The sequence below is a fragment of the Delphinapterus leucas genome, chromosome 2 (assembly GCF_059928025.1).
Source record: "Delphinapterus leucas isolate spDelLeu-1000000601 "Yukka" chromosome 2, BTC_Dleu_Yukka2, whole genome shotgun sequence".
Lineage (NCBI taxonomy): Eukaryota > Metazoa > Chordata > Mammalia > Artiodactyla > Monodontidae > Delphinapterus > Delphinapterus leucas.
In genome coordinates, this window is record NC_143130.1 from 90,929,330 (window position 1) to 90,955,363 (window position 26,034).

General features: G+C 40.8%; 1 protein-coding gene across 2 annotated transcripts; it reads right to left on the minus strand.

Moving 5' to 3' along the window:
- Nucleotides 1-386: 386 nt before the first annotated feature.
- SEMA6D (semaphorin 6D) lies at nucleotides 387-18,880 on the minus strand. 2 transcript variants are annotated; one of them, XM_030762530.2, is made up of 18 exons: nucleotides 15,100-18,880; nucleotides 14,589-14,700; nucleotides 13,977-14,037; nucleotides 13,805-13,867; nucleotides 13,595-13,696; nucleotides 13,270-13,360; nucleotides 12,492-12,611; nucleotides 11,717-11,805; nucleotides 10,797-11,014; nucleotides 10,566-10,697; nucleotides 10,089-10,244; nucleotides 9,824-9,997; nucleotides 8,901-9,041; nucleotides 8,728-8,805; nucleotides 8,188-8,249; nucleotides 7,772-7,828; nucleotides 6,118-6,285; nucleotides 387-4,390 (listed from the first exon to the last, which is right to left on the minus strand). In XM_030762530.2, the coding sequence occupies exons 1-18, from the start codon at nucleotides 15,206-15,208 to the stop codon at nucleotides 3,102-3,104; spliced, it is 3,222 nt and encodes a 1,073-aa protein (XP_030618390.2). In that variant the 5' UTR covers nucleotides 15,209-18,880; the 3' UTR covers nucleotides 387-3,101. The 2 variants fall into 2 exon arrangements, with proteins under 2 accessions (XP_030618390.2, XP_089763394.1); XM_089907268.1 differs by having other exon boundaries at nucleotides 8,188-8,288.
- Between the last annotated feature and the right edge of the window lie 7,154 nt (nucleotides 18,881-26,034).

The window sequence follows — 26,034 nt, forward strand, 5'->3', positions numbered from 1 at the left end:
AATAAACCATAGAAATGAAAGAGAATACAATGCTCAAGAAGCCCAGGGAGAAGCAAGGCTGAAGATACATTTCCCTTAATTGTCTCTTCCTTCATTCGTCTAAGCCCAATGACAGCAGCCACTAACTCATGCCATGCTAAGGAAAGAACTGAGTGGAATCATTACTTTACCTCCCATTTCCATATTTGAGGAACGTTATCTCTTACTACATTCTGATTCAATTGAAACAATGGAATTGAGAAATGCCCTATACCAAATAGCAAGAAATGTTCACAGGAACCTGATGTACCAGCTATAATTCTAAACTAAAATATTAAAAATTTCACAGAACACATATCATGAATGTTAAAAATACCTGTTGAACTAGCGATACGTGGACAAGGTGAGCCACTGGGATGTCGGCCTGAAGCATTTGACTGTTGCTGTGGTACAGTTCATCTGGTTTTCTGAATTATACGCTTTTCAGGGGCTCTGCCCAGCCTTCCAAGATGAGAATGGTGGTGTAACCACGACCTGACGGCAAGTATTCCAGGTAAGAATATTTTGGTATATTTTAAAAGAAGCTCTCAAGGATGTTGACTGACTTAAAAATATTTTAAAAACACGATACCTTCCAGACCTCTTCAACATCAAGAGGCAGGATATAATGATTTGTATATTTTATTTTGACTTTACATGCGGTGTTAAAAACCCAAAGTACATATTATTTACACATCCACAATACAAGTTTACAAGATATCTATACATGTTAAAGTACTCTATAAAACAGTATAGAGCCACTTCACTTTAGGGTTACTTTTTATGCCGTACCATTAAAAAAGATACAATCTGTGTTTACCTTTGCACAAATGGATAAAGCATTTTAAAATTAAATTAACAGGATACAGACTAGATTTTATGTTAGAAATTTCAACATAAATACTGATAGAACTCACATTACAAACTACAAGGCAGCACGATGTTACAAAATGTTATCCGGGTTCACATAGAGTTACTGTTCCACTTTCCGCACGCTGGGATTAATATTGGTAAGGTGAATTCGAACAGGTTTGTCAGCGATGGACCGAGTAGTGTTTATCGTTGGTTGGTTTAATTTATTATCAATCTGTAATACTTTCGTTTCAAAGCTGAAGTGTTTCAAGAACAGAAGTTTTAGCTTTTGAGCTTCCAGAGACCTCAGGGAATTGTGTTCTTTATTAAACAATATTCTCAAAGGAAAAGAATGACTGCATCCGTATTCTACATTCTGCATCAAAATGCTCTGGTCTTCTGCAACCCATCTCCCCCAAGTAATAGATATCATCACGGGAAAACAGTTGAACTTATTTGTCTGACTAAGTCAGGAGCATTCCTCTGCCTTGATACTTTCTAGATGAGGTTCAATAAACCGTGGTGTGCAGCATATTAACCAAAATCGTCATCAGGGTTGCACGTAATCAACTCTAAGTGGCTTCTGCAAAACTACAAATAAATGACCCTGTATGGTTTCCGCAGGTGTCACATTACCCAGGAAACCTCACTTGACTTCACATTTTCACTGTTTCATCCTTAAGAAAGTAGGAGTGGAGTGTGTGTCCTGGCAAAGGATGTAATGCAGCTATTTGGATAGACTGTTTTACAATTAACTGTTCTAGATTGTTAGGATTTTTTAAAAGTCTTTTCAGGCGCTGGTTGAAAAACATTTACAACTGGCACTCAGTAAATGATGTGCTATACCGAAAACACTTGACATATTTGAGTACTTCTATGATTCTCATGAATAAGGCACAAAATGCACAGATTTAGGTAAACTCACATGTAATATGTACAGTATACTGTCATTACCTGCATGACTTAGGAGAAAATTCTCACATCATACAACATAGACAACATGATTGCACCACGGTTAGGTTTTCACAGACTGTTTCTGCTAAGCCAATTACAACCCTCTCACATCCCCTTCTTTTGTCTTCTGTTGTGTGTGTGTGTGTGTGTGTGTGTGTGTGTGTGTGTGTGTTTGTTTCACCTTGGGGTTAGGGGGAATTAAAAGAAGAGGAATTTTACTACATGGGAGAAACCAAACACAATCAAGATAAAACCTCATTAGTGCGTCCAAGGTTGAGTAGAGTGATTCCGGCTCGGATTCACAGTGGACAGGTGAATTTTACTACTGAATACTGGTGGATAAATCAAGGATACCTCTTACCATCTCCATCTCCTTAAGCTGGCAAGACTGTTATAGAAGTTTTAGTGAATAGCAGCACAGAATTACTTAGAACTCTTACATTCTGGCATTGGGTAACACGTAAGTCAAGTTAATCATTTTGACCGTCAAAATCAGCCTCGGTTTTACTTCCTTCTCAAAGCTGAACCCAATGGACTGCTGTGGGAAGAAGTTATTGTCTCTTGTTCAGTAATGTGCGATGTAAATAACTCCATAGCACTAAAAGATGCAGTGGGCACCTAAACAAATCCTAGTGGGGACAGAACACACACACACACACACACACACACACACACACACACACGCTTACACGCACACACACATGCACACGCAACACAGTTCCTTGGTGGCATGAAAAAAAATGCCACACATAAAAAAATGCTACAGTTTGGGTCAAAGACTGAATTTTTAGCAAATTGTTTGGTAATCTACAACTTCTTTTCTTTGAGACATTACCATTGTTTTTTGACATTTGTGCAAGAGGCAAGGTGAATGCATACATATTAAAATGTTCACATTTAATGGGAAGACCACACAGAATGGCAGTCTAAGTTGAACCCATTTTCAAGTATTTGCCCACAGACAGATTCATCTGAGCACTGTATCAGCTCTTTATACTGGTTACAGGTAGCCCCTCGGAGCCACATATCTCTTTAGTTTCAAACAAAAGAAATGGAATGACCAGCACCTTCCTTTGTTTTCAGGCAAGTACACAGAAGCCTTGCTGCAGTAGCTACGTATGGCAAGTTCTGATGTTGCCAAAGTTAGGAAGAGTTTCTTTGGCCACTTGGTTCTCTTAAAATACAAGCGAGTCTCTTGTCTTAATGTACCCTTACAACATCATCCTCTCAACAACATGGACAGGATAAAGCCACATGGGGAAGAGCACACTTGAGGCCTAGTAAGTGTATTTGTTCAGTGGTCTGACAGATGTGGTTTGGGGAACAAATGAAGGCTTTGGTGGTACATCAGGTTTTAATGACGGTGTCCTCTTTAGTCCCGTCCTGGGAAGGGTGCCATTACTGGTGTAGCTGCTCTGTCTGGAGAGGGAAGGCTGCAGATGAACACTTACTGGTGTTCCCTGAATATAGTCCACCTTCGCCCCTGCGGGGGTGGGCATGTAGCCTCCACGGTTCATACTAGGCTGTCTAGATAACAAAACACCATTTGGTGAACTTAAGTTTTTAGGCATAGCAGATATAGAGTGCCTCTGGGAGGAATTTTTATGATAACCCCTCTGTCTTTCCAGAGAAGTCATTGGGACGCCAGGAGTGGTGGGGACGTCCACTCGCTTGGTTGGGCTATTTCTGGGGAGAGTCGAGGGAGGAGAGTAGAGTGATGCCTCGCGATTAGGGACCTTGGGCGGGACCTCAGACATAGGTCCCACGGGATCCAGCATTAGGGTCTGGTGGGCCACTTGGATGTCTCCCATGATGGCTTTGGGGTTACTGTTTGGGTCATTTAGATGCTTCAGGAGATCGTTGAGGGTGTTTCTGGAATCCACAGAACGCCGGTGATCCCTTTTACTGGATGACTTTGTAAGAGGGTGGTCAATGTTTTGAAGTTTCTTTTCAGCTTTGTGAGCATTGGAGTTTGAGAAAGATGTGTTGTAGTCATGGGTAGCATTAGGAAGGACAATGGCACTGGGGATATGTCCATGACTTAGTGGGGAATGCGGTGGAGGACTAGAAGGAAAGAACTGGGGGGTTTCCTTCCTTGAAGCCCCGTGGCCGTGGGCCTTGTCTGAGTGGCTCTTCACGGCCTGCAGGGTCTTCTGGTGAAGCACAGGTGTAGACTCAGGTGTCGGGAGAGCAGCCAGCTCGGGAGGTTGGCCTCGATGGTCCATGACCATGGATTTCGTATCTCCACTGGGTGGCAGCTCTTTCCGACTGGTCAGCAGGTTACTATACAATTTGGGAGAATCTATATTCTGTTGATATTCCTTGACTGGGCTGTCAAAGAGACCATTCAGCTTGGCAAAACTTCCACTGGAGTCTGTGCACGACTGGGCAGATTCTGCATCTTTATGGATCTTTCTGTTTCTCCGAACAAACATGTCACGATAGCAGTATACTGCTACACCTGCAATGAATGCACCCAAGACAAAAGCCGCAAAGACACAGGTGATGAGGACATTCATGTGGACCATCTGGTTGGACTCTCCAGATTGGACTTCCCATCGTACACCTGCAACAGACACACAGGAGAAGAGTCTGAGTGAGGAGCTTCTTTAAAACAATATTAGCCAGCAAGTGGCTCCCACTGAACCAACACTACCTTCACATGGTCCATATGCTTAGCTTGGAGGGTGAGGTGGACTCCAAAATTCCATATTTTTTCCTTTAATCCCAATAGGATGCCCAGAGACATTTATGATCGCTACAAATACCAGGATAACTCTAATCTTCCACTGATCTGTATTTGTCTTTTCCCCTCCAATCCCTCTTAAATAGTTGTTACATAACATTCAAAATTTTAAGGGTTTCTACCTAAAAATTAGAGCTAGAAGGTATATATTTTCTAAGTGGCCCATTTTAAACTCATAAAATGTTTTTTTCTCATGATTTTCTCTTAATTCATAAATCAGGATTAAAGGGCAGCTACTGGGATTAGGGAAATGTATGAATTGGTATAAATATATATTTTGCTAAAATGATTATGCTAATGCAATTATGCTATCTTAATTAGAATGAAAGGACATAGTTCGTTCACAAACTAAAAGCATTTGCTTCGTCACTGTTAGCTACAAATACAGCCTCTCATGTTTCCTTTGTGTTTTTTTTTTCATTCCATCTTGGAGTGAAGCACTCTTGAATTGCCTGCTCTGAAAGAAATCCAGACAGTCTAAGGAAATATACTATGTTAAGTAATATTATCCAATTGTCTTAAGATATTTAAGAAATATTTAAATTAGACTAGAAATAGAAGAGTGAATTAGTTTATAATTATTGGGATTTTTAATGCAACCACAGACATCTAGACATGTTAGTTTAAGAGGTATCCAAGTCTGTTACATGCTACAAGCACAGCTATCCCAGAGTAAGGTAAGTCAGAGTGATTTGAAGATTCTGTTGCTCTAGGTTAGTACTAAGGCCTTTGAACATTAGTTGTTTTTAACCAATGTTGAGGGCTATGGAATTCAGTGGCATTGTGAAAGACAAAGAAAGAAATGTAGAGAGAAATGGAATTACTAAAGAAAATAAAAGAGGAAGAATGATTATAAAATTGTTTACAATGAAAACAAATAAAACCAAAATCAATAGATGTAAATCATAAATGACAATGCACTGCTATAAAAACTGATTGGAAACCTGATACCACAGTTTAGTAAGCACTAAAGAATAGATTTTTTTTCCCAGAGTGATCTGTCTAACAAGGTAACTCAGCAGACAGCTCTTTGATAAATGCTTCTATTATGGGCTGAAAATGATAGTTACGGACGAGCACTCTGTTAGGTTTCAGTGCTTGTGGCGTTCAAACAACTTGGCGCCTCCCGTACTTTTCAGATTGCATTGTAAATTGCAGCTAAACAAAAGTCTGGGAAAGGCTCCTCAACAAAACATCCGATATCAGGATATTTGCAATTAATGAGTTTTGCTTTTGGATATCGCTGGGGTGACCCTCGGAATTCTCTGATACCCAGCAGAGTGTAGCTTTTTCAGACAGAAGCCAACACGGATTAGATTGTCTGAGTGGCTGTTTTACCAACTCCTTCTTCAACAGCTTTCCACCTCTTTCATCTGCTAAGGAATGCACACTCCACATAACCACAGAAAACCGGTGTGAGTGTGGCCAGCGGCGGCGATGGTAACAACAGACGCAGCTCCGTCCGGCTTCACCTCCACACGTTCCTCAGAGGTATTAGGAATCAGGTTTCCACTCAGTGAGAGATGAGTTCCCTGGTGAGGCCTTACCCTTTGGGATACCTGATAAAGGATCAGTAAAATCAGAAGTGTTTGGGTCATCTTGAACTACAAATTTCCGGGAGCTGGTCAGTTTAGGTCTCCAGGTATCAATCACTTTAGGTGTAATTTCTGGGATACTTGCCATTGTGGTAACAGAAGATGAAGATACCTCCATGTCTGTGGTGGCAAACAGATTTTTATTAACATGGGTAGTGACAGCGGATGGCTTCTGACTGGTCTGTTGTATTTTCAAGTAAAGTTTAAGCAAATTTTATGAGAAAGCCTGTTCTAGGATTTCATAAAAACACATCCAAGGAGATTATACCAAATCCTTTTCTTGCAAGGGAAAAATATAAGCTAAAAATGAACAATAAAGACATATTAAGCAGATTTCGAACTTGAAGACACTGAAAATACTCCTCTACGAAGCCTCTACGGTGATTAATGACACTCATGGAAAAGGTACGATGAATCCCAAACACTAATTGCTAGTTTCTCATCCTTTTGTGAGACAACATCACTTCTTTTGTGTATATTTGTTTAAAGCATTTTCATAGATGGTTGGAAACTGTATTGCCTTCACTGGGGAACCTACAGTGTAACGTCATCAGAACACACCTGATTAGATCTGCATAAACACTTGATTTTAGACCTGACAAAGAGGCTGTCCTGCTTTACCACAGGCATCTCGTCTATCTGTAGATTACTGACTGCACCGAGGGCTCACCATCCATGGTAAAGCACTGAAGCAGGGATGAACCTTGTCTGTGCCTTCCAAAATGCCCGGGGAGTTTCTTCCAAAGAGTTAGCAGCAACTCATGCAAAAGAAATGGCATTCACAAGCTGAATAAGGATGTTCCGATACACGAGATCTTCCATCCTTTTCTCCCCTCTGAGGAATGAAACTGCTGGTAAGTTTTAGAACCAGCAACAGGATCGGGAGTAACTTAACCTCTTTGTGTGTCTATTACTGATTTCTGCCAAGTAGATTTTCCCTCAAAATGTAAGCATATGATCTTAGGTTAAACCCCTGGAGACCCCAATTCAGACTGGTGCAACGGTCACAGATGAAGACTCCAAAACGGATGCAGACAAGAGGGGCACAGGGAGCCTAGCGAACATCTTAATACATCAGAAACCAGCTTCATTCGATGGGAACCTTTTTCACACCACTGAGACCACAACATTCAAAGGTTTCTAGGATCACCACAAACCATTCAGAAAAGATCTCTCAAATTTATAAATACACATTTTGGGGAAATGTGTATTTGTTTACTAGGTCTTAGGAAAGGTGAGGAGAGAAGGGGTAAATAATGAAATTCTGCCATCCATTGAATATAGATGACCAGAGGGAACATTCACAATGCACAGGGGTGAGAGAGAAGAAAGCTCGGGTGGACGGGCGTGCAGCTGGAATGCAGCCTATGTTAATCCATTGGATTTTTCTTAAAGGATGTGCCTTGGTCAATGATGGGCTGTTAACATGCTACACAGGGTGAAGTGCTGAATAAGAAAAAGTCTTTCGGACCATCAGGGGGGTTATGAGTCAAAGCAGAAAAATGAAGGGCTGCCAAACTGTGCAAAAGGAAGGGAGAAGGGGCTGAAAATGCTGAACTGAAGGAAAGAAAAGGTTGTTAATTCAAAAAAATGAAAAAAAACTAACCAGATGTTGGACCGCCAAATATTTTGTAATCTGGTGTAGTTGAAGTAGGCAAAATTTCTAAAAGAATTAAAGGAACAAGTAATCAGTAAAAAGTAACCAAAAGAAAGCAAAAATTTACGAATTCCAATTAACTCAAAAAGTCAAAAGAAAGGACTATAAATTAAAAGAGTAACCTACTGCTTAGACTGCCTTTCTCTAGATTTCCTACAAGATTGTAAATCGTGAAGGAAAAAAAAAAAGTAAGATTCTTCTCTAATGTATCCCCATGACCAAACAGCTCAGCTTTTGTGAAGTTTAAGTTAAATGCTAGGTGGCATGTGTCCTGAGTCATTATAAAAGGCTGATTGTAAAATAATGTTCACGTGCAAATGTGGTCAAAAAGAAGCACCAGGAGGGAAAGGAAGATTCGGTCTTACCATGGCAGTCCCCTAGATGGGCTGTGTTGCCATATTCCGTGTCCTGTTCAAATCCTCCAGCGCTGTGGTTATGGAAAGCAAAGAAGTCTTCAGTTAACAGCCTTCATAGGAACACAAGTGACAACCAGAGCAGAACCAAGAACACAGATGGATTAGTAAGAATGAGCAGGCAGAAAAAAAAAAAAGGACATTTCAACATAGCTTGCTAAAATGAGTATTTCTAGTAAACATTTGGTAACTAGAATGTTTAAGAGAGCAGAAGAAAATTGGTTCTTTCTCTCCATCCATTTCCCGTAGGTATTTCACTGTCTACAATCTCCCTTCCCTCTCACAGCTCCAGATTTTCTTTTTTTCCTTCTCCCATACAAAACAAACAAACAAAAAACAAAAACAGAAAAAAGGAAAGAAAGAAAGAAAAGTAAAGCAAAAAAGAAAAGTAGTGTTATTGGAAGTTTTCTAAAATTTCTAGCTTTAGAGTCCCTGGAGAAGATAGAAGCACATCTGGAGAAGATCTCAGCTAATGTGACAAAGTATACTTACAGCATCCCTGGGGTCACTTGACCACAGGCCCCTGGGCTTAACCAGCCACAGTACGGGTCTCGAGATGCAATACAAGACCTGTATAAAACCAAACAGAACGTACATTGAATTTTCTCATCATCAAAGGTAATGATGCTGTAAGACCCGGGATAAGGAAAGAAACATCAGCCTACTTTTTACATGATGCATAACGCTCACAGCGACTGAGGGGGATGCGGATAACACAGCTAGAGAACGCCACGTATAAAGCATGATGAACTTTATCCAACTGGAGTGAGATGACCCTTCTGTCCTCCTCATTCTCAGCATTGCACCTGTATTGTGGGAGACATTTTGAAGATAGACGTTTAGGAAGTCAAAAGCTACAGGAACTACACGAGGCAAGTGAGGCTTGGTTTTTGCACTTATTGAGAGCTGGGGAGGCGTTAAGGAATGCTCTCAGTAGCAAACCAGGCAAGCACGTAGTTTAGGAAGTAATAATGATGTGATTCATCTTCTACTGCTCTGCATGGCTGGTTTAATTTCAGGCTGGACAAAGGGTTTTTTAAAGATTGGCTTCCCGTTCTGATGATCGAAGGGAACCGCATTTGTGAACAGCATGTTAGACTATAGGGAAGAAAAAGGATAATGTTTTAATGCATTTAAATCTTCCTGTGCTAGACATTTCTGGATCTCTCCTTAGTCTTCTTTGCTCCATTTCTCTCATCTATTTCTTGTTTGTTTTAATGGTCCACATAATTTTTTATATCAGTGGTTAGAAGAAGTATGGTGTACTGTGTGTGTGTGTTTGCAATCAGCTGTCTGCTCCATGTAGCATCCTGAAATATATCTTCAAGGTAAGAGGGTGGTGGGAAAATATTCTCATTTTCCACAGGTGACAAACAAGGGCTGAATTATTTTTAAACTCATCACTGTCTACCCTCCAAGCCCTAGCGGACTCAGGAAAGCAACAAACCCGGGTTTTATTTCAGTGAGGAAAAAAACAAAACAAAACACTGATATGCCAAACCACTGCTAATTTAGAGGGCTGGAAGGAAATGACTAGAGGAAACACACACTGGAAGTACTAGAAAGTGTTCTCGTATAATATACCTACTTTGCATGGTTGTACGCTTCAATCTCTTCCAGTAACACGCTGTCATTCAAAGAGAAAGGACTGGTTTTTGCCAAAACTTTAAGTACCATGCCAGCTTCCGAGCCAACAAAGATGACTGTGTAGTTCTGGTGGGGTCCCGCAGAATGGTCAACGGCGATGGCCGTCAGTCTGTACCTGCCGGAGGAGGGGAGCCAGGTCAGGGGGGCGGCCAACAGGAAGGGAAGCCACTGGATGGGAGAGGGCCCGTGTTTCTGCACAGTCTTACCTGATCCGAGTCTTTGTGAACCAGGGCTCGTCGGCAATGGGTGGGACGGCAGAGTCCATCAGGGGGTGGGATTTAATGAACGACAGGGTTTCATCCGGGAAATCGATGGAGGTTTTATAAGCTTCGGCAAGCCCATGCTTTGCACAACAGCCAGGCCTGAAAGGAACGTAGTGTGTTTGGTCCCCCCTCACAATTTGTATCTAGGGATTAAGTGTCCATTGTGGAAGACGAGGTCAAGAGAGAAAGGAGAGTGAACCAAACCAGAGGAGCGATGCTATTTCCCTGAACTCTGGGGACTCTCCATATTCAGGCTCTCAGAGTCATATTCACTGACTTTCTGTCTGTAGCGCTGCACAGGGACCCTTCCTGGAGTGGGAGGTTGGCCCAGCTGCTCTCTGAGGATGGATGCTTCCCGTGACCAGAGGGTTTTGTCAAAGACAAAAATCCTCTCCGTTTTTTTTTTTTCTTTTTTCTTACCTTGGCTTCGGTACTTTGTCTTCAGGGACTGCTGTCCAAACAGAATCTGGAGTTTTCTGTTCTTTAAACCGTCCTCTGAATACTTTTTCAATGTCGTCCATGCTAAATGCACAGACTGCAGAACCAGGAATGCTGAAAAAGAGGAACAGTATCAGGAGACAATGGGCCTGTTCTCGGTTCCCACAAGCGAGATGCGGAAGGCCTTTTGAAGTGCCAGGGATCTGTTCTCACCTGTTGAGCTGTGTGGTAAACACCCCGACCACAGTGGGGACGCCATTGATTTGTATTATGTCTGTGACAGACTGCAGAACATCAAAGTAGAAAAAGGAATCTCCGGGGACAGAACAGTTAAGACGAGCCTTCAGAAATGAAGTCCAGTGTTTCTCCAGGACCCGCTGGGAGCCACCCATGTCATTTTTACATATGCGGGCCACACGGGAATATACAGCCTGCCCACGGGACAAAAGCAAAGCAACGGGGTTATGAGCACGTTGGAAGAACGGGAAAAAAAGCTGCCAGATAAGGGAGGGATGAAACATGCTAAAGATACATGTGGTTCAAAAGACTCCGGCAGCCTTCTCCCTAGGGATCTGTATAGTAAGAATGTCAACTAGATTTATCTGTGAGAAAAAAGGGCCATTTTCCTGCTCTGCCAAACAAGCTCCATAAGAAGTGAGCTATCGAACGGCCCGGCTGAATGGAAACCATTCCCATGCTCTGTTCTCATATTGTTAACAAAATGCACCATTCTTAAACCTGGCATAGAAGGGGCCGCAATATTTTAGAATCATATGGGCTTGTACTGAAGTATTCAACAGTGAACAGGGGCCCTTACTTTCCATCCTGCCTTTTGACGCTGAGAAAGAATAGCTATCAATAGATTCTAAAGAGTTAAAGAAGCATCCATAGCTCAAGGCAGCCTGCAGAACATTCTCTGTAGTAACAGAAAAAAAAAAAAAAGAAATCTCAAGGCCCAAGGCTGCTGTCCCCACTCTGGCCATTGTGCAGGCATTCCACAGCAATTATTCTCAGGATAAGCAACTCACCTCTCTGCACTTGGCCCTAAATGCTTTGAGTGCTGGAAAATATGCAAAGACTTTACCAAAGCGGGCTCAATTCCATGCAGTATGAGTGCACAATCATATACTTGCCTTGCCTAAATTATTATGTTCTACAGCAATTTCTCGAAAGAAGAAATAGACATAGTTTCCATATTCTATGGCATGAAGAAAGTGTGGCTCTGAAAGAGAAATTGAAAACAAACTGGTTCCTAAAGGATAATTCAATTAGTATCAGACCCTGACTGCCAGGCATGACTGACAGATGTCACATTGCTACATTCAAGCCAAGGAGAACTCTGATATGCCAGCGAGTCTGTGGAGTCCCAGTATGGGTGTGTTGAAGCTTCAGGGAACCCGGAGTCTTTAATGTTAGCTAATGGACTAGAAAAAGCCTACGGGGAAATGAACTACAACAAAGGTCTTTGTTTCAACAGATTTATTCATTAACCTGTAGTTAACTAGGGAAGGAAACTTCTTACGTTGAAAATAAAAAATCTTGATTTCTAGACTCCAAAGATCAAAATAACTCTGCAGATACGAACTACTGATTCCCAGGGTTAACTTTCCAGGGTAGGTAGATGGAAGCGGGCAAGGATTATTACATGCATTTAGAGTTAGGCAAATGGCACACAGAATTGAGATCTTTTTTTTCAGGTCACTTAGGATAAAAATCTACTTTCCTGACGTGGCTACTGATCTCCTCATCCCCCATTAATGCTCCTGTTCACAACCAAGGCAGCTTGTACTTGGCTCTAAATAAACCATATAAAGTCATGCACTGAATTTCCTGATGCCCAGGTCTCCTGTTCCCACTCGGCCATGGTACTTCCCTTGGTGATCTCCCAAAGCCGTTCTTCAAAGATACCTTTGATCCACTTGGAATCATATTTTATAGTACGAAGGGCAGATCCATCGCCCATGCTTCGATAAATAACGGCATCACTGGCCAGGAAGTCAGCCACTGTGGCAGAATACAGCTTCCCATCTGAAACCAAAGTTATAAATTAGATAAAATAGCCATAATTATCCTAAGTGTGTTATCTTATATAGTGTATTATAGCCTTTGGAGTGATTTCACCTACATTATTGCTACATATACAAATAAATCTAAACCCGATGCTCATAATCAACCTGTGACAGCTTGACCCACGGGATCATCTAAGTTTACAGATGAGGGATTGAAGCATCAAAAAGTTAGGCAACTTATTCAGGGTCACTGGCCTAGTTAACAACAGAGCCAAGTGTCAGAATACTTATAATATGCTCACTTTTAATTCCTCTTTTTTGAAAACTTGTTCATAGCTTTTAGTCTTTTTTTTTTTAGCGGTATGTGGGCCTCTCACTGTTGTGGCCTCTCCCGTTGCGGAGCACAGGCTCCGGGCGTGTAGGCTCAGCGGCCATGGCTCACGGGCCTAGCCGCTCCGCGGCATGTGGGATCTTCCCGGGCCGGGGCACGAACCCGTGTCCCCTGCATCGGCAGGCGGACTCCCAACCACTGCGCCACCAGGGAAGCCCAGCTTTTAGTCTTTGAAACACCTGTGTCAAGGTAGCTATCCTAGTTATGAGCTTTTTTCTTCCTTTAAATTCCTTTTGCACCTTCAATGTCATTAATCATTTATATCCATTACACTAAAGAATCTTACCGGCAAAAAGGGCAACATTGGTTTGTCTGGCATCAAATGGGCACCTTGCCAAGCCACTAATTTCTTCCCCATCATACTCTAAGGTATTCAACTACAAAAGAAAAATAAATAGCTAGTGTCATATCTGTTCAATGTACATGTCTGAAGGCAATACTGCTTTATTTGCGCTGAAATTCTACGGGAAGAATTCTGTCTTTATTCCTCCATAGCATTAGAGATAAAACAAATTACTGGGTCTATAGGAGAAAGGATTTGACGCTAACAACATTCCCGTAAAGGAAGAAAAGTTGATTTAAAAAAAGCACATTGTATAAAATATACTTACCCTATAGTATCTACACATGGGATTAAAAGCATTGGTGCCACAAACAAAAACCATCTCATCGTTTCTCGGAACAAATACTTTAATAAAGTTGTGGCATTCATCCTAAAGAAAGTAACAATTACATTAACATTAGACATTCCATATGCTTACACTGTGGGCTCAAGCCCCCACAGAGACTCAATCTAGTAGGCACTTGTTTGTTTCACTTACTTTATGCTTGCCTTTCATAGCACAGTTTTCTCGATCCTGTTGTCTTGACCGCCATGTCAGTTTCTGTATCAATCAAGCAAACCAAAGTTCAGTATTTTAAATATCGAGGGGAGAGGGACATTAACCAAGTTCTGAGAGAGTGCAAATAAATATGCCAACTACACTTGCTCACCTTGTTTGGTATTACTTCTGTTTTGGGGATTTCATTTAAGTTTACCGTATAAACTTGATCCCTGTTGGAAACAAGGCAGTAAGTCATATCATGTGAATACATAAAAACGTTAAGCTGATTCTTATTTTATTTTTACAGATCTGCTTTTATTGTGTTTTGGAGATCATTTGGATTTTCTCTGTCTCCAAGAAAGTCAACAGAGAGTGTTTTTTCATTAGTGAGTCGCTTTTATATATCACTGTGGTTAGGGAGCAAAGAAAGCTCTTCATGCGTGGGTCAAACTGCTACTTGGTATTAGCACAGACATACTTCTAATATTTGCTTGAATAATTCCAAGTTAAAAAAAGAGTAAAGAATGATTTTTTTCTCCTGCTGCTTTAGGAATAAAGAATGGTGCATGGTTTCTTGATGGCAGTAATAAAATAAGACTGCGAAAGGTTTTTGCTATATTTTGTTCCTGGTACACAGCACTTACTCTTCCGGGTGAATATTTTTGGCTACTTGCAATTTTTGATCACAATACATATTAGTTTTTCATGAACTAGACACATTAATGCAAGCACCACAAGAGAAAAGAATTTTAATCTAATAAACCAACGAGAGGAAAATTACCTGCCAGCAATATAAAGTGTGTCTCGAATTTTCAACATCAGCTGAAAGTCCAGCCTATGCTGTGATTCATTGCCTGAAGGGCGTCCTCTAAAAACCGGATATTGCCTTGAATCTGCAAGTAAAAATGGGCTAAACCATCAGTCAGGATTACGGAGCTGAAGAATCGATATACAGCATTGATTAGCTGTATATACTAGTTGTAAAAGGGTTTTAACTAAATTCCCCTCTTAAGGTCTTGAATATGAATGAATAAAGGACAGTGAATGTCAGCAAATGGTCTTTTTCTTTTAACTGAAAACATATAACCTATATATGGGCTGCTTTAGAAAAGCACCTAACTAAACTGTCCCATTTTCTCCAGACACTAGGAAATGATTATGGATAAATTAGTATGTAAAACATTATAAAGACATAAAACTCTCTCTCTCTTTCTAAAGATGAATATGCTTAGAAAATCAAAACCGAAAAAGCTTCCTTCTTAGAAAAGGAGAATGTTCTTTAGATCACTTACAGTGATAGTCAACAGTATTAAGGGGTTCATCGTCTTCAGGAAAGCTGATTGCTCTCAGCTGGGAAATCATCAGAAGCAGCATGTAGGCACAAAGCAGGAAGAACCTCATGGTGGGCCAAGATGAAATCAGAGCAGCCCCTCCTCAGAAATCCCACTTAGCTACGGGAAAACAGAAATAGTTTGGAAAGATCTCTATGCTGTGATGAAACTGTTTTGTCATTTGCAATCAGCTCAATTTTCACCACCAGCTCTCCAATGCCCCCCCTCCCATCAGAAAGATGGCAGTGGTGGAGGAGGTACCTCTGAAAACACAGGCCAAAGATGGAATCATGCCAAGTCTGATTAAAGCATCTGGTGAGCATATTGAAATTTTAGGCCAATTTGCAAGAGTTTTGGAGGTAACTACATATGTTATCACAGCAAAATCACCAGAACCACAAACAGAAATGCTGGTTGCTGATAAGAAGATGGGCAAAGTTGGGATTCGAATTTTAATTAAACTCCAGTCTGCTTCCCTTCCCCCATCCCTGAAATAAATCCAGTACAGCCCGTCTCTGCCCCCTCCCCACTAAGATGCCCAAGCTGCCTCAAGAGTATCCAAGGAGCTATCAGTCCTGTTGCCCCTCACAGCCCCTTGAGGCCTGCCAAATTCCCAGCATTATTTAAGCCCTACCCCTAAATTCTTAAGTAGAACAGTTCCCTAAGCTTAGAAAGAACAACATGAAAGTAATGACATGAATGACCTTGAATCAGGGTGAAAGAGAATTAAAAGAAATGAAATGATTTCATGATCAATCAATCAGAGAGGGGCCGGGATGCAGCAGCACAGCTGACACCAGATGACTGGGGAAGCCTATATGTTTACATAAAACCATTTGGACACAAACCAATACCCTAAGTATGCCTGTCCTCTTAGCTTTATTAAGCTTTAGAGCCATACAGGGCCTTAGGGACCATCTAGTTCAACCCCCTCATTTTTCAGATAAGAAAACTAAGACCTGGAAAAATTAAGGGACTCGCTGGATTTCATGGAGCTATTTAGGGCAAGATCAGAGTCCAGACTCACATCACCTGAGTCCCCATCCAGGCCTTTTTCATCAAATTAGATAATGAAATTAAATGGCTGGGTTTTTTTTTCTTAGAAGATATAGCACTGCAAAAAAATCTTTGGGGGGGGGTAATGAATACACTCATTATCTTTACTGAAGGGATGTTTCATAGGTGTAAGCGTATGTTAAATTTTAACAAGTTGTACAATTACATATGTGCAGTATATTGTATGTCAGTATCTCAACAAAGCTTACAGTGTTAATTGTACAATATTAACTGCAAAAATCTTTAAGTGTTATTAATTTATTAGAAAAATAAATTAAGGCCCTACTGGGCCAATGGGTATTTTTGCGAAACTGTAAAATCTCTGCTTCGCAACAATATCACTCCTTCTTCGACAGAAACTGTCACTTAGAGCTACTATACTGAACAGTAAAACATTTAGCTTTAGCCTCAATCTCATATGTCTAAGAACTTTAGGTGTGATCATGAGAATCACTTCAAATTCTGGGGGAGTACAACCACTCAACTAAGTACTTCCCATGCCTCTTTCATCTTAATGTCAAAAACACAGATGCACACACATGCATTCTATACAACACTCTCAGTGTTTGTCTTTCTAACTAGAGTAGAAGCCAAGTATGTATATGTGGAACGTAGAATCCTAGGTTTTCAAAAAGAGAGAAATATATTGCAATACGATTTTTCTCAATGGACAACTAATCCAGCGGTAAGTTAACACACTTAAAACACTATATCGCTTATATGTGGAATCTAAAAAAATGGTACAAATGAACCTATGTACAAAACAGAAATAGAGTCACAGATATAGAAAACAAACTTATGGTTACCAAGGGGGAAGGGGGACTAAATTGGGAGATTGGGATTGACACATACACACTATATACACACTATAAAATAGATAACTAATAAGAACCTACTGTGTAGGACAGGAAACTCTACTCAGTACTCTAATGACTTACATGGGAATAGAATCTAAAAAAGAGTGGCTATATGTTTATGTATATGTATAACTGATTCACCTTGCTGTACAGCAGAAACTAACACAACATTGTAAATCAACTATACTCCAATAAAAATTAATTAAAAAATAAAAATAAAAATGCCCTGCAAAAAAGCCTGGAGGAGTGGGCCCTGCGGCAGCATCATTCTATACTCTAGTTGAAAGAGTGTGGACTTTGGTGGCAATGGGACTGGGGCTTGAATGGAACTCCACCACTTACCAGCTAATCGACCTGGGAAAGGTTCTTTGATCTCTCTTCGCATTAATTTCTGTAAGAACTAAAAGCTTGGCACCTACAGTTTCTGAGCAAAGTTAATCTTCCTTGCCCACTTCCTACAGGACACCATGGATATGACCAAGTTGACCTTAACAATATGAGCAAAGTCTGGGGAAAAGATATCCTAAAATATTAAAGCTATTTGGCCAGTTCTTTTCCCCACAAGTGGATAGTTAGTTTAAAATACGAAACGACTGTTCTTAGAATAAATTTTACAACTTGAGCCTATTTATCAAACCTGAAAAAAAGTAAAAAGCAGTCACCAACAATCCTACCATCTCAACCCAACAACCGTAATGATTTCGTTCTAATCTTGCCACACACACATATTTTCAATCATGACAAAATGACCTCTTTCAATCTACCATTTTTCCTGAAGCAGCACCTTCCTGTCTTGCTTTTCCACAGTGTTTTTCCATTTGTAAAGACCCTAAAGAAGATGTGGTATATATACATATACCACATATATATGTATACAATGGAATATTACTCAGCCATAAAAAAGAATGAAATAATGCCATTTGCAGCAACACGGATGGACCTAGAGATTATCATTAAGTCAGACAGAGAAAAACAAATATCATATGATATTGCTTATATGCGAAAGCTATAAAAAAAAGATACAAATGAACTTATTTACAAAACAGAAATAGACCCACAGACATAGAAAACAAATTTATGGTTACCAAACGGGAAAGGGGGGGCATAAATTAGGAGTTTGGGATTAACATATACACACTACTATATATAAATAAACAACAAGGACCTACCATATAGCAAAGGGAAGTATACTCAATATTTTGTAATAATCTATAAAGGAAAAGATCTGAAAAGGAATATATATATATGTATAAGTGAATCACTTTGCTGTTCACCCGAAACTAACACAATATTTGTAAATCAACTATACTTTAATAATAATAATAAAAAACTCTAGACATTGAAGCAGTGTAAAAATATGAAATGTTGTCCTAGGAATTAAAGTCTGCTATTACATCAATCCCAAACTGGATGTTTCTGCTGGGTATCAGAGGAAAAAACCAGAAATACCAATGAATCCTAAAGAAACACAGAAATATCTGCATGAACCCAAGAAGGTAGTTCTGTGAATCTTTCTCCACTAGGACAGGTAACTGAATGGTTCACATTATGTGGACAGAGCTTCCATGCCCCCGACAGCAAGGCAGGGAGGGGCCCTCACCAGGAAGAGTGTCTTTCACAGCTGTGATTCCAGCATTGAGACTGAGGGTGGAATCACTGCTGACTCACTGGCAAGCACCAAGCTGCTGGCTGAGCCATCATTTCCTGTAACTCATTCATCTGACACTGCAGAAAGCAATTTCTCCCTATACCCCACCCCTCACCAATCTCATCCTCCAAAAATAAAACCCCACCACTAATTACTTCCTGTCCCTGCATAAAGCTTTATTTAAAAAATTACTTTCAGATTTGCCACAGAACTTATAAATGGAAGCATTTAATGTAAAAACATATATCAAAGCAAAGCTGAGTAGGGGAGGTAAGAATCTGGAAATACCCAAGAAAAATGTACCAGGAAGGAGGTTTATTTGCATGTAAACCCCTCAGACTACTTTGTTCTCACCTTATTTAAGGAAGTATCCCAGGATTCCAGGGCTCGGTGAAATCATCAAACCAGTTATGTGGAATGAAGGCAAGACATGAGGCAGGACAAAATGTTGGAAAAGAACCTAGACCTTGAGGTTAGAAAGATCTGAGTACAAACTTGCTTGTGCCATTTACTTCCTGGCTCTGGAACCTTGTTTAAGGTGAATTAACCCTTTAAACCTCAGTTTCCTCATGTGTAAAATAGGAATAATTACCTTTACTACCTCATAGGTTCTTCTGGGGATTAAATGAGATAATCTATACAAAACGTCTAACACAGAACCTGGCCTATAATAAATCTCTAGTAAATCTTATTGAATATTATCATGACTATTATTGTTAGATCTTATTGTGCAAAAGGGCCAAAAAAAAAAAAAAGAAATATGTTTACTCTTTCATTTTGTACAGCTATTTATTTACAACTGTTTATGTACATCATCATAACAATAATAGAGGTATTCTTAGAGGATAAGGTACAGCTTCATAGACATTGATGCCTCCAAGAAGGAGGAGGGAACCACCTTCCTTATGTGTAAGCTTATAGTAAAGAACATACCTATATGAGGTTATTCCTTTCAGTGAGAGAGCAGGGAATCTGAGTAAGTATATTTTGGATTTTTTTTTTTGTATGGGCTTCCCCCTTACATTCTTGATTTTAAACCTAAATACAATAAGGATAGCTCTTAAAAGGAGTTCAGAGCTGCCAAGATAGCCAGGGTTTGAGTGACAGAGACTATAATTTTTTACACAAAATGCTCAACATTCAAGCAGCAATTACTAGACATTCCAAGAACTAAGATTAAGAGAGAAAAAAGGCAATAGGAAATAGGACCACAGGTAACCCAGGTATTAGAATTCTCAGATATAGTTTAAAAAAGTAACTATGTTTATTTTGTCCAAGAAAAAAAGATGACAAGATGGAGAATTTCACCAGATACCTAGAATCTATTAAAAAAGAATTAAATATAAATTCTATATCTAAAAAGCACAGAACTAAAGCTTCTTAATAGATGTGTTTAGCAACATATTTCTTACAGCTGAAGAAAAGATTAGTGGACTGAAAGATAGATTAATAGAAAATACCACACAGAAACATGGACAGCAAAAAGGTTGGAAAAAACAGACCAGAGAGTAAGAGACACACAGGATCTTGTGAAAAGATGTCACATATGGGAGTTCCTGAGAGTGAACAGAGAGAGAAAAATGGACAGAAACAATAACAACTGACAAGATAATGGCTGAAAAACTGATGAAGGGCCATAAGGCACTCATTAAAGGAGCTCTAAGAACTTCTAAATACAAAGAGAAAACACACTTAAATATATCATAGTCAAGATGCTAAAAATAAAAAATTTTTAAACGTTAAACGCTAAGATAGTTTACCTTCAAAGAAGCAGGAATACTGACGGATGACTTATCAATAGAAATGATGGAATTCAGTAGACCACAGAATGACATTTTTAAAGTGCTGAAAGAAATTACATTTCAAGCCTAGAATTCTATAATCAGTGAAAATATTCTTCAAAAATGAAGCAAGATAAGATGTTTAAGATAAGAAAAAACTGAGAGATTTATTGTTAGCAGGCCCAAACTAAAAGAAATACTGAAAGGAAGTTCTTTAAGCAAGAGAATTTATAGGGTTGGTTAATACAAGTTCTTTTTATGGTTACAGAATAGTGGCCAAATTTGAAATTAATGAATCCCAGATAGAGAAATTGATCTATAGTCTGTCTCTCTTAAAGCTATATTAGTTCAAAGGAAATGAGAATTCAGAAATGCAGTATGCCTACTTAATTTTCTCCCCAGTCCAAAGAACCCAGAAAGAACCATGCTGATTTTAAACCCCTGGCTCTCTTCTGGAAATGCTACTTCTCAAAGAGGAGCTGTTTAGACTCTCATACTCTCCCTACACCTCAGGATCTGACAGTGGAGTTGCTTCTGCCCAGTTTCCCAGTATTTCTTCTAGACTTTGGACCTCCATCCTTTAACAATAAAATCCTGTGCTTACTTGAGGTTCTGCCCCTCCTTTCTTTTAGCTGATAACTTTCCGGTCACTTTCTCTAAGAAAAACATTTCAAAGACTTTAGCAGTCCTGGTCCATGGTTCCACTCTTGGACTTATCAGCTATAGCTTCTTCACCTCAAAAATCATGAAGTCAAGCACTGCATGACTTGATCCCAAACTTCTGTCCCTCTAGCTTGTTTGACTGCTTTCACCAGACTACTCTTCCTTCTCATCAGGGCCTTCAGTCTACTAACTGCTCTCCTTTCTTCTCCTAACTTCTAATCCATTATTCATCCCCAGTCTTGTCATACCACTTTATCCATCTTATATGGAATATTCCGTAGTCAACCACTTCAATAATACTTTTGCCTGTACTCTAGACTCCCTCATCCCTTGTTACTGTGTCAGACTTTCTTGCAAAGTTTCTACCTAGGGTGAGCACAGCCTTCTGCACCTTCCCCAGAGCAGCTGAGCTGCTGTAGGGAAGACAACCACAGTCTGCGGCAATTTGCTATGTACTAATGTCACAGAATTCTTGACCACCAACTACAACGCACACTATAAAACTGTGGGGATCCTAAGTTTCTCTACTAGATTTGCCCATACCCCAAATCAGTAAGTTTAAACTTTCCCCATTCACCTCAAGGCCCTCATCTCTTCTCCCTCCTCACAGCTACTTCACGTAGAAAATAAAGCCGTAAGTTAGGAACTTCCTCAATCCTTCCCCCTTCCCATTACCAAGAACATCAACCTATATGCTTCGTCATGAAGTTTTTCCTCCCTCTCTCCTGTTTTAAGAGGATTTCACTCCCCAACTCCCCTCCATGTGCTTTAAACCCAACCCCTTCTGTTTTTCCTGGAACAGAAAAAAACATGGATTATATTCTTCTCTTCCGGCACGTTCTATAAATTTTTATTGCTTAAATATTATCCATCAGCACTTAAATTTGCCCACATCCCTCTCATCTCAAAAACAAAAAAGGTGAAAAAGCTGCTCCTGTCACCCCGGATCCTTCTCTAGTCACCGCCTATCTCTTTCTTTCCATTCGCAGACACTGACAAAAAGTTTTTCATTTTCATTGTTGTCATCTCCTCACCTCCCACTCAGTCTTCTACTGCCTCTGTTCTAGCTCCTCTCTCAATAACGTCTTTTACTAAAAACACTGATGACCTCCAGGTAGCTCAATGCAATGGATACTTTCCAGTCCCATCTCATGTAATCCCTCAGCAGCTTTAGACGCAGTTGACTGTCCACAGCTTTTTAAAGCCTTGCCTTTTACCACATTCTTCTGACCTTTTCCCTACTTTTCTGTCTGCCCCTTGTTTGTCTCCCATTCATTCTGTAGATGCAGCAAGAATGAGCTTTTCAGAATATAAACCCCATCGTAGAATCTCATAATCCTCCAGGAACTTCCTATTACTCTTAGGAGAAAGTCCAGATCTTTGCAATGAGGCTTTAAGGCAGTTCCTGTTCTGAGTCCTGGCTCCCTCTCCAGCCTTATCTTGAGTCTCTCTCCCTCTTTACTCATGCTTCTACCACCCTAGCTATGGTTCTGGCCTTGGAATGTGTCATATGCTATCTACTTCCACCAAGCCTTTGCTCCTCCTTTCCCTCTGGATGGCCCTTCTTGCCTCCCATCCTTGGCCTAGTTAAGTCCTCCTGTAGTTCTTCAGAGCCCGAAGAAGAGTCAGTCCCTTGGGACAAGCAGGTCTCACAGTTGTCAATGCTTGATACAACTGTGAATAAACTGTAAATGAAGGAAGAAACAAAAGAACTAGTCATGTGTCCTGAAAACTACCAGCTCTGCTAAATCTCTCAGGGCAAGATTAGCATTTTGGATTCCTGTCTGATTCAGCTTTACTTAATATTGTTAAACAAAACAACAACAATAACAACAGAGAGCAGCAGACCCAGGGAGGATGAGCACCCTAGGTTCTGCTCCCAAATAGCATTCATTCTTTTATTTGAGTGTGCTGTGAACTACAGGAGAGAAGCGGGGTGGGCCTGGAGCTGCAGCAAAGGGCACCATTCACTCCACAGTCTATGAAATTCCATTCCACTGCAGTCCATGAGAAGGACGGCCCATGGAGTTACAGGAGTTATAGGTCTACAGCCTGACAGCCCCACATGACAAAACGGAAATGGAGCAAAGGGTTTAAGTAGATTGAAAAAGAACAAAGAGAAGGAAGTTAATTGCTATTCCTTGGAACCTTACCAACACACGGAGGGTTGTCATTGAAGGTCAACTACAAAAGAGAAGTTTATGTTTATAGAGCATTCACGTTTCTAGATACTAGGCAGTGCGTTCTGTGTAGGGCCATGGATTTCAATCTGTGCTCAACATCAGTATTTAATGAGAATGGTGTGACAACCAGGCTGACAGCATAACCTCTGGAGTATAAGAATGTGAGAAGAAGAGATGATGATACAGATTCCAGAAGACCTCTTAGCAGAGTTGGGGCAGGGTACTCTGGGCACTTCTCAGCAGTGTGGGTAGCTACTTACATCCAGGCTCACCAAGTGATTCTTGACTGATGGAGTCTCCTGGGAGAGCATCAGCTCTCTCATTTAAGGAAGCTCTACTGTCACCCCCACTGCCACCATCCCCACCTTGGCCCGATCCTCTCCTGCACAAGGGCTTGGGGACCAGGGCACCATGTATGAACAAATATATCCTCCCTGACCCTGGGCCAGGAAGAGGTTTCTGAAAGGCCCTCGACTTTGAGACCCTTCCTCCCTCTGGGAACTTGGGTGCCCAGGTGAGAGGAAGAGGCTTCCTGCACTGTTCTGTTAATGACACTTTCACAACTTAAAACATTGCCCTTTGGCATGTTGAGGAAATGACAAAGCAGCTCTCTGACTCACCCCCCGACACAGCTGAAGCCCTGCTGACACACCAGAATCTGTAAGGATTTACATTCTGATGGAGCAGGGAACAGTCAGTCTGGAGGATTGGGAACTTGGAAGCATAAGGAATGTCAGGGCTGCTTCTCCCACTGACACCGGCAGCAGGAGAGGAAGGGACCAGGCACCAGTAGATCTGGGGTCATGGACTTTCTATGTGACCATGGACAGGAAACCTCACATTTTGGGCTTGAGTTTCTTCATGTAATAAAAGGGAGATAAAAAGAAGATGGAATATTACTCAGCCATAAAAAGAAACGAAATTGAGCTATTTGTAATGAGGTGGATGGACCTAGAGTCTGTCATACAGAGTGAAGTAAGTCAGAAAGAGAAAGACAAATACTGAATGCTAACACATATATATGGAATTTAAGAAAAAAAATGTCATGAAGAACCTAGGGGTAAGACAGGAATACAGACACAGACCTACTAGAGAATGGACTTGAGGATATGGGGAGGGGGAAGGGTAAGCTGTGACAAAGCGAGAGAGAGGCATGGACATATATACACTAACAAACGTAAAATAGATAGCTAGTGGGAAGCAGCCGCATAGCACAGGGAGATCAGCTTGGTGCTTTGTGACCACCTAGAGGGGTGGGATAGGGAGGGTGGGAGGGAGGGAGACGCAAGAGGGAAGAGATATGGGAACATATATATATGTATAACTGGTTCACCTTGTTATAAAGTAGAAACTAACACACCATTGTAAAGCAACTATACTCCAATAAAGATGTAAAAAAAAAAAAAAGAAATAAAGTCTATTAAAAAAATAAAAGGGAGATAAATTGAAAGTGTAGGAGCACTTTTTCTCAGAGTCCATGAGCTCCTTCTGAGGGCTGGAGGGCAGAATCCAACTTCCCTGCCTGCTCAGATAAACATCCTGGTGTAATACCCACCACTCCCACGTTCTTTCCCCTCCACATTACCAGCATCTCAAGTGGCTCTCATCACAAACAGTATCTCCCTGATTCTGAGGCTGCCTCCTTTATCTCCCTGTCTCTCACCCCTTCCCCAGCCAAACTGCTTTGAAGAGAAGTCTCAGCCTACTGTCTCCATTTTCTCACATTTTATTCAATTTTTAACTCACTTCAGTCTAACTTCAACTCTTGCCCATCAATCACCTTACGGTCAAATCCAACTCAATCCTCTTTGTTTTTTTGGCCGCGCCTCACAGCAGCAGGCGGGATCTTAATTCCCCGACCAGGGATCGAACCCATGCCCCCGTGCAGTGGAAGTGTGGCGTCCTAACCACTGGACGGCCGGGGAATTCCCTCAATCCTCATTTTAAGTCTTCTTTCATCTCCCTGAAGTATTCAGTCATGGTGGTCCCTCCTTCAGATCTTGAAGCTCTACTTTTGGCTTTCATAGTTATCTCCTCACCTCTCCAGCTACTCCTTGTCAGCAACCTTCCCAAACTTGTCTGAACATGCCCACCCTTAGATGTGGTTCTTCATGGTTCTGTTCAGGCTCTTTGAAGATTCACCCACATTACACACACCTTCTTCACTACCACTGATTAATTGATGAATCCTCACTCCACATGCCCAGCAGAGGTCATACGTCTCTGCTCCAGATCCAGCTTGCAACTCTCTTGCTAGCTATTTCGGCTCATAAAATATAGGCAACTTAAATTTGGAAGGTGCAAATCTGAACTTCAGATACTCTGTCTTGACTTGTACTCCTGCTAAATTCCCTACAGAGGGCAGGCTCTGAGCTCCAAGTGCTTGGGTTCAAATTCATGCACTATCACTTACCAGCCATGTGAGCCTGGGCCTGTCACTTCACCTCTCAAACTCTCAAGTTTTCACGCATAAAATGAAGATAATTTAAGCACTAATATTACAATGATTTAATGAAATAATCTGTGTAAAGCACGTAGCCAAACCCTTTGCACCTGGTAAGGATCCAACAATTACAATTATTATTGTTGTTAGTAATATTTTTAAGATCCTACTCAGTCACTGAAGCCTTAAACCTGGGAGTCACCCTAGATCTCTCCCCCTCCATCATCCTGTTTCCAACCTGTCAGTACATCCTGTTGATTTCTCT

Coding starts and splice junctions, on each gene's coding strand:
- SEMA6D (XM_089907268.1), bottom strand. CDS start 15,208: ATGAGGTTCTTCCTGCTTTGTGCCTACATGCTGCTTCTGATGATTTCC. Junction 13,697..13,804: donor CTATGAAAGGCAAGCATAAA/GTAAGTGAAACA, acceptor TACTTTCTTTAG/GATGAATGCCACAACTTTAT. Junction 10,245..10,565: donor GACAAAGTACCGAAGCCAAG/GTAAGAAAAAAG, acceptor CGTTCCTTTCAG/GCCTGGCTGTTGTGCAAAGC.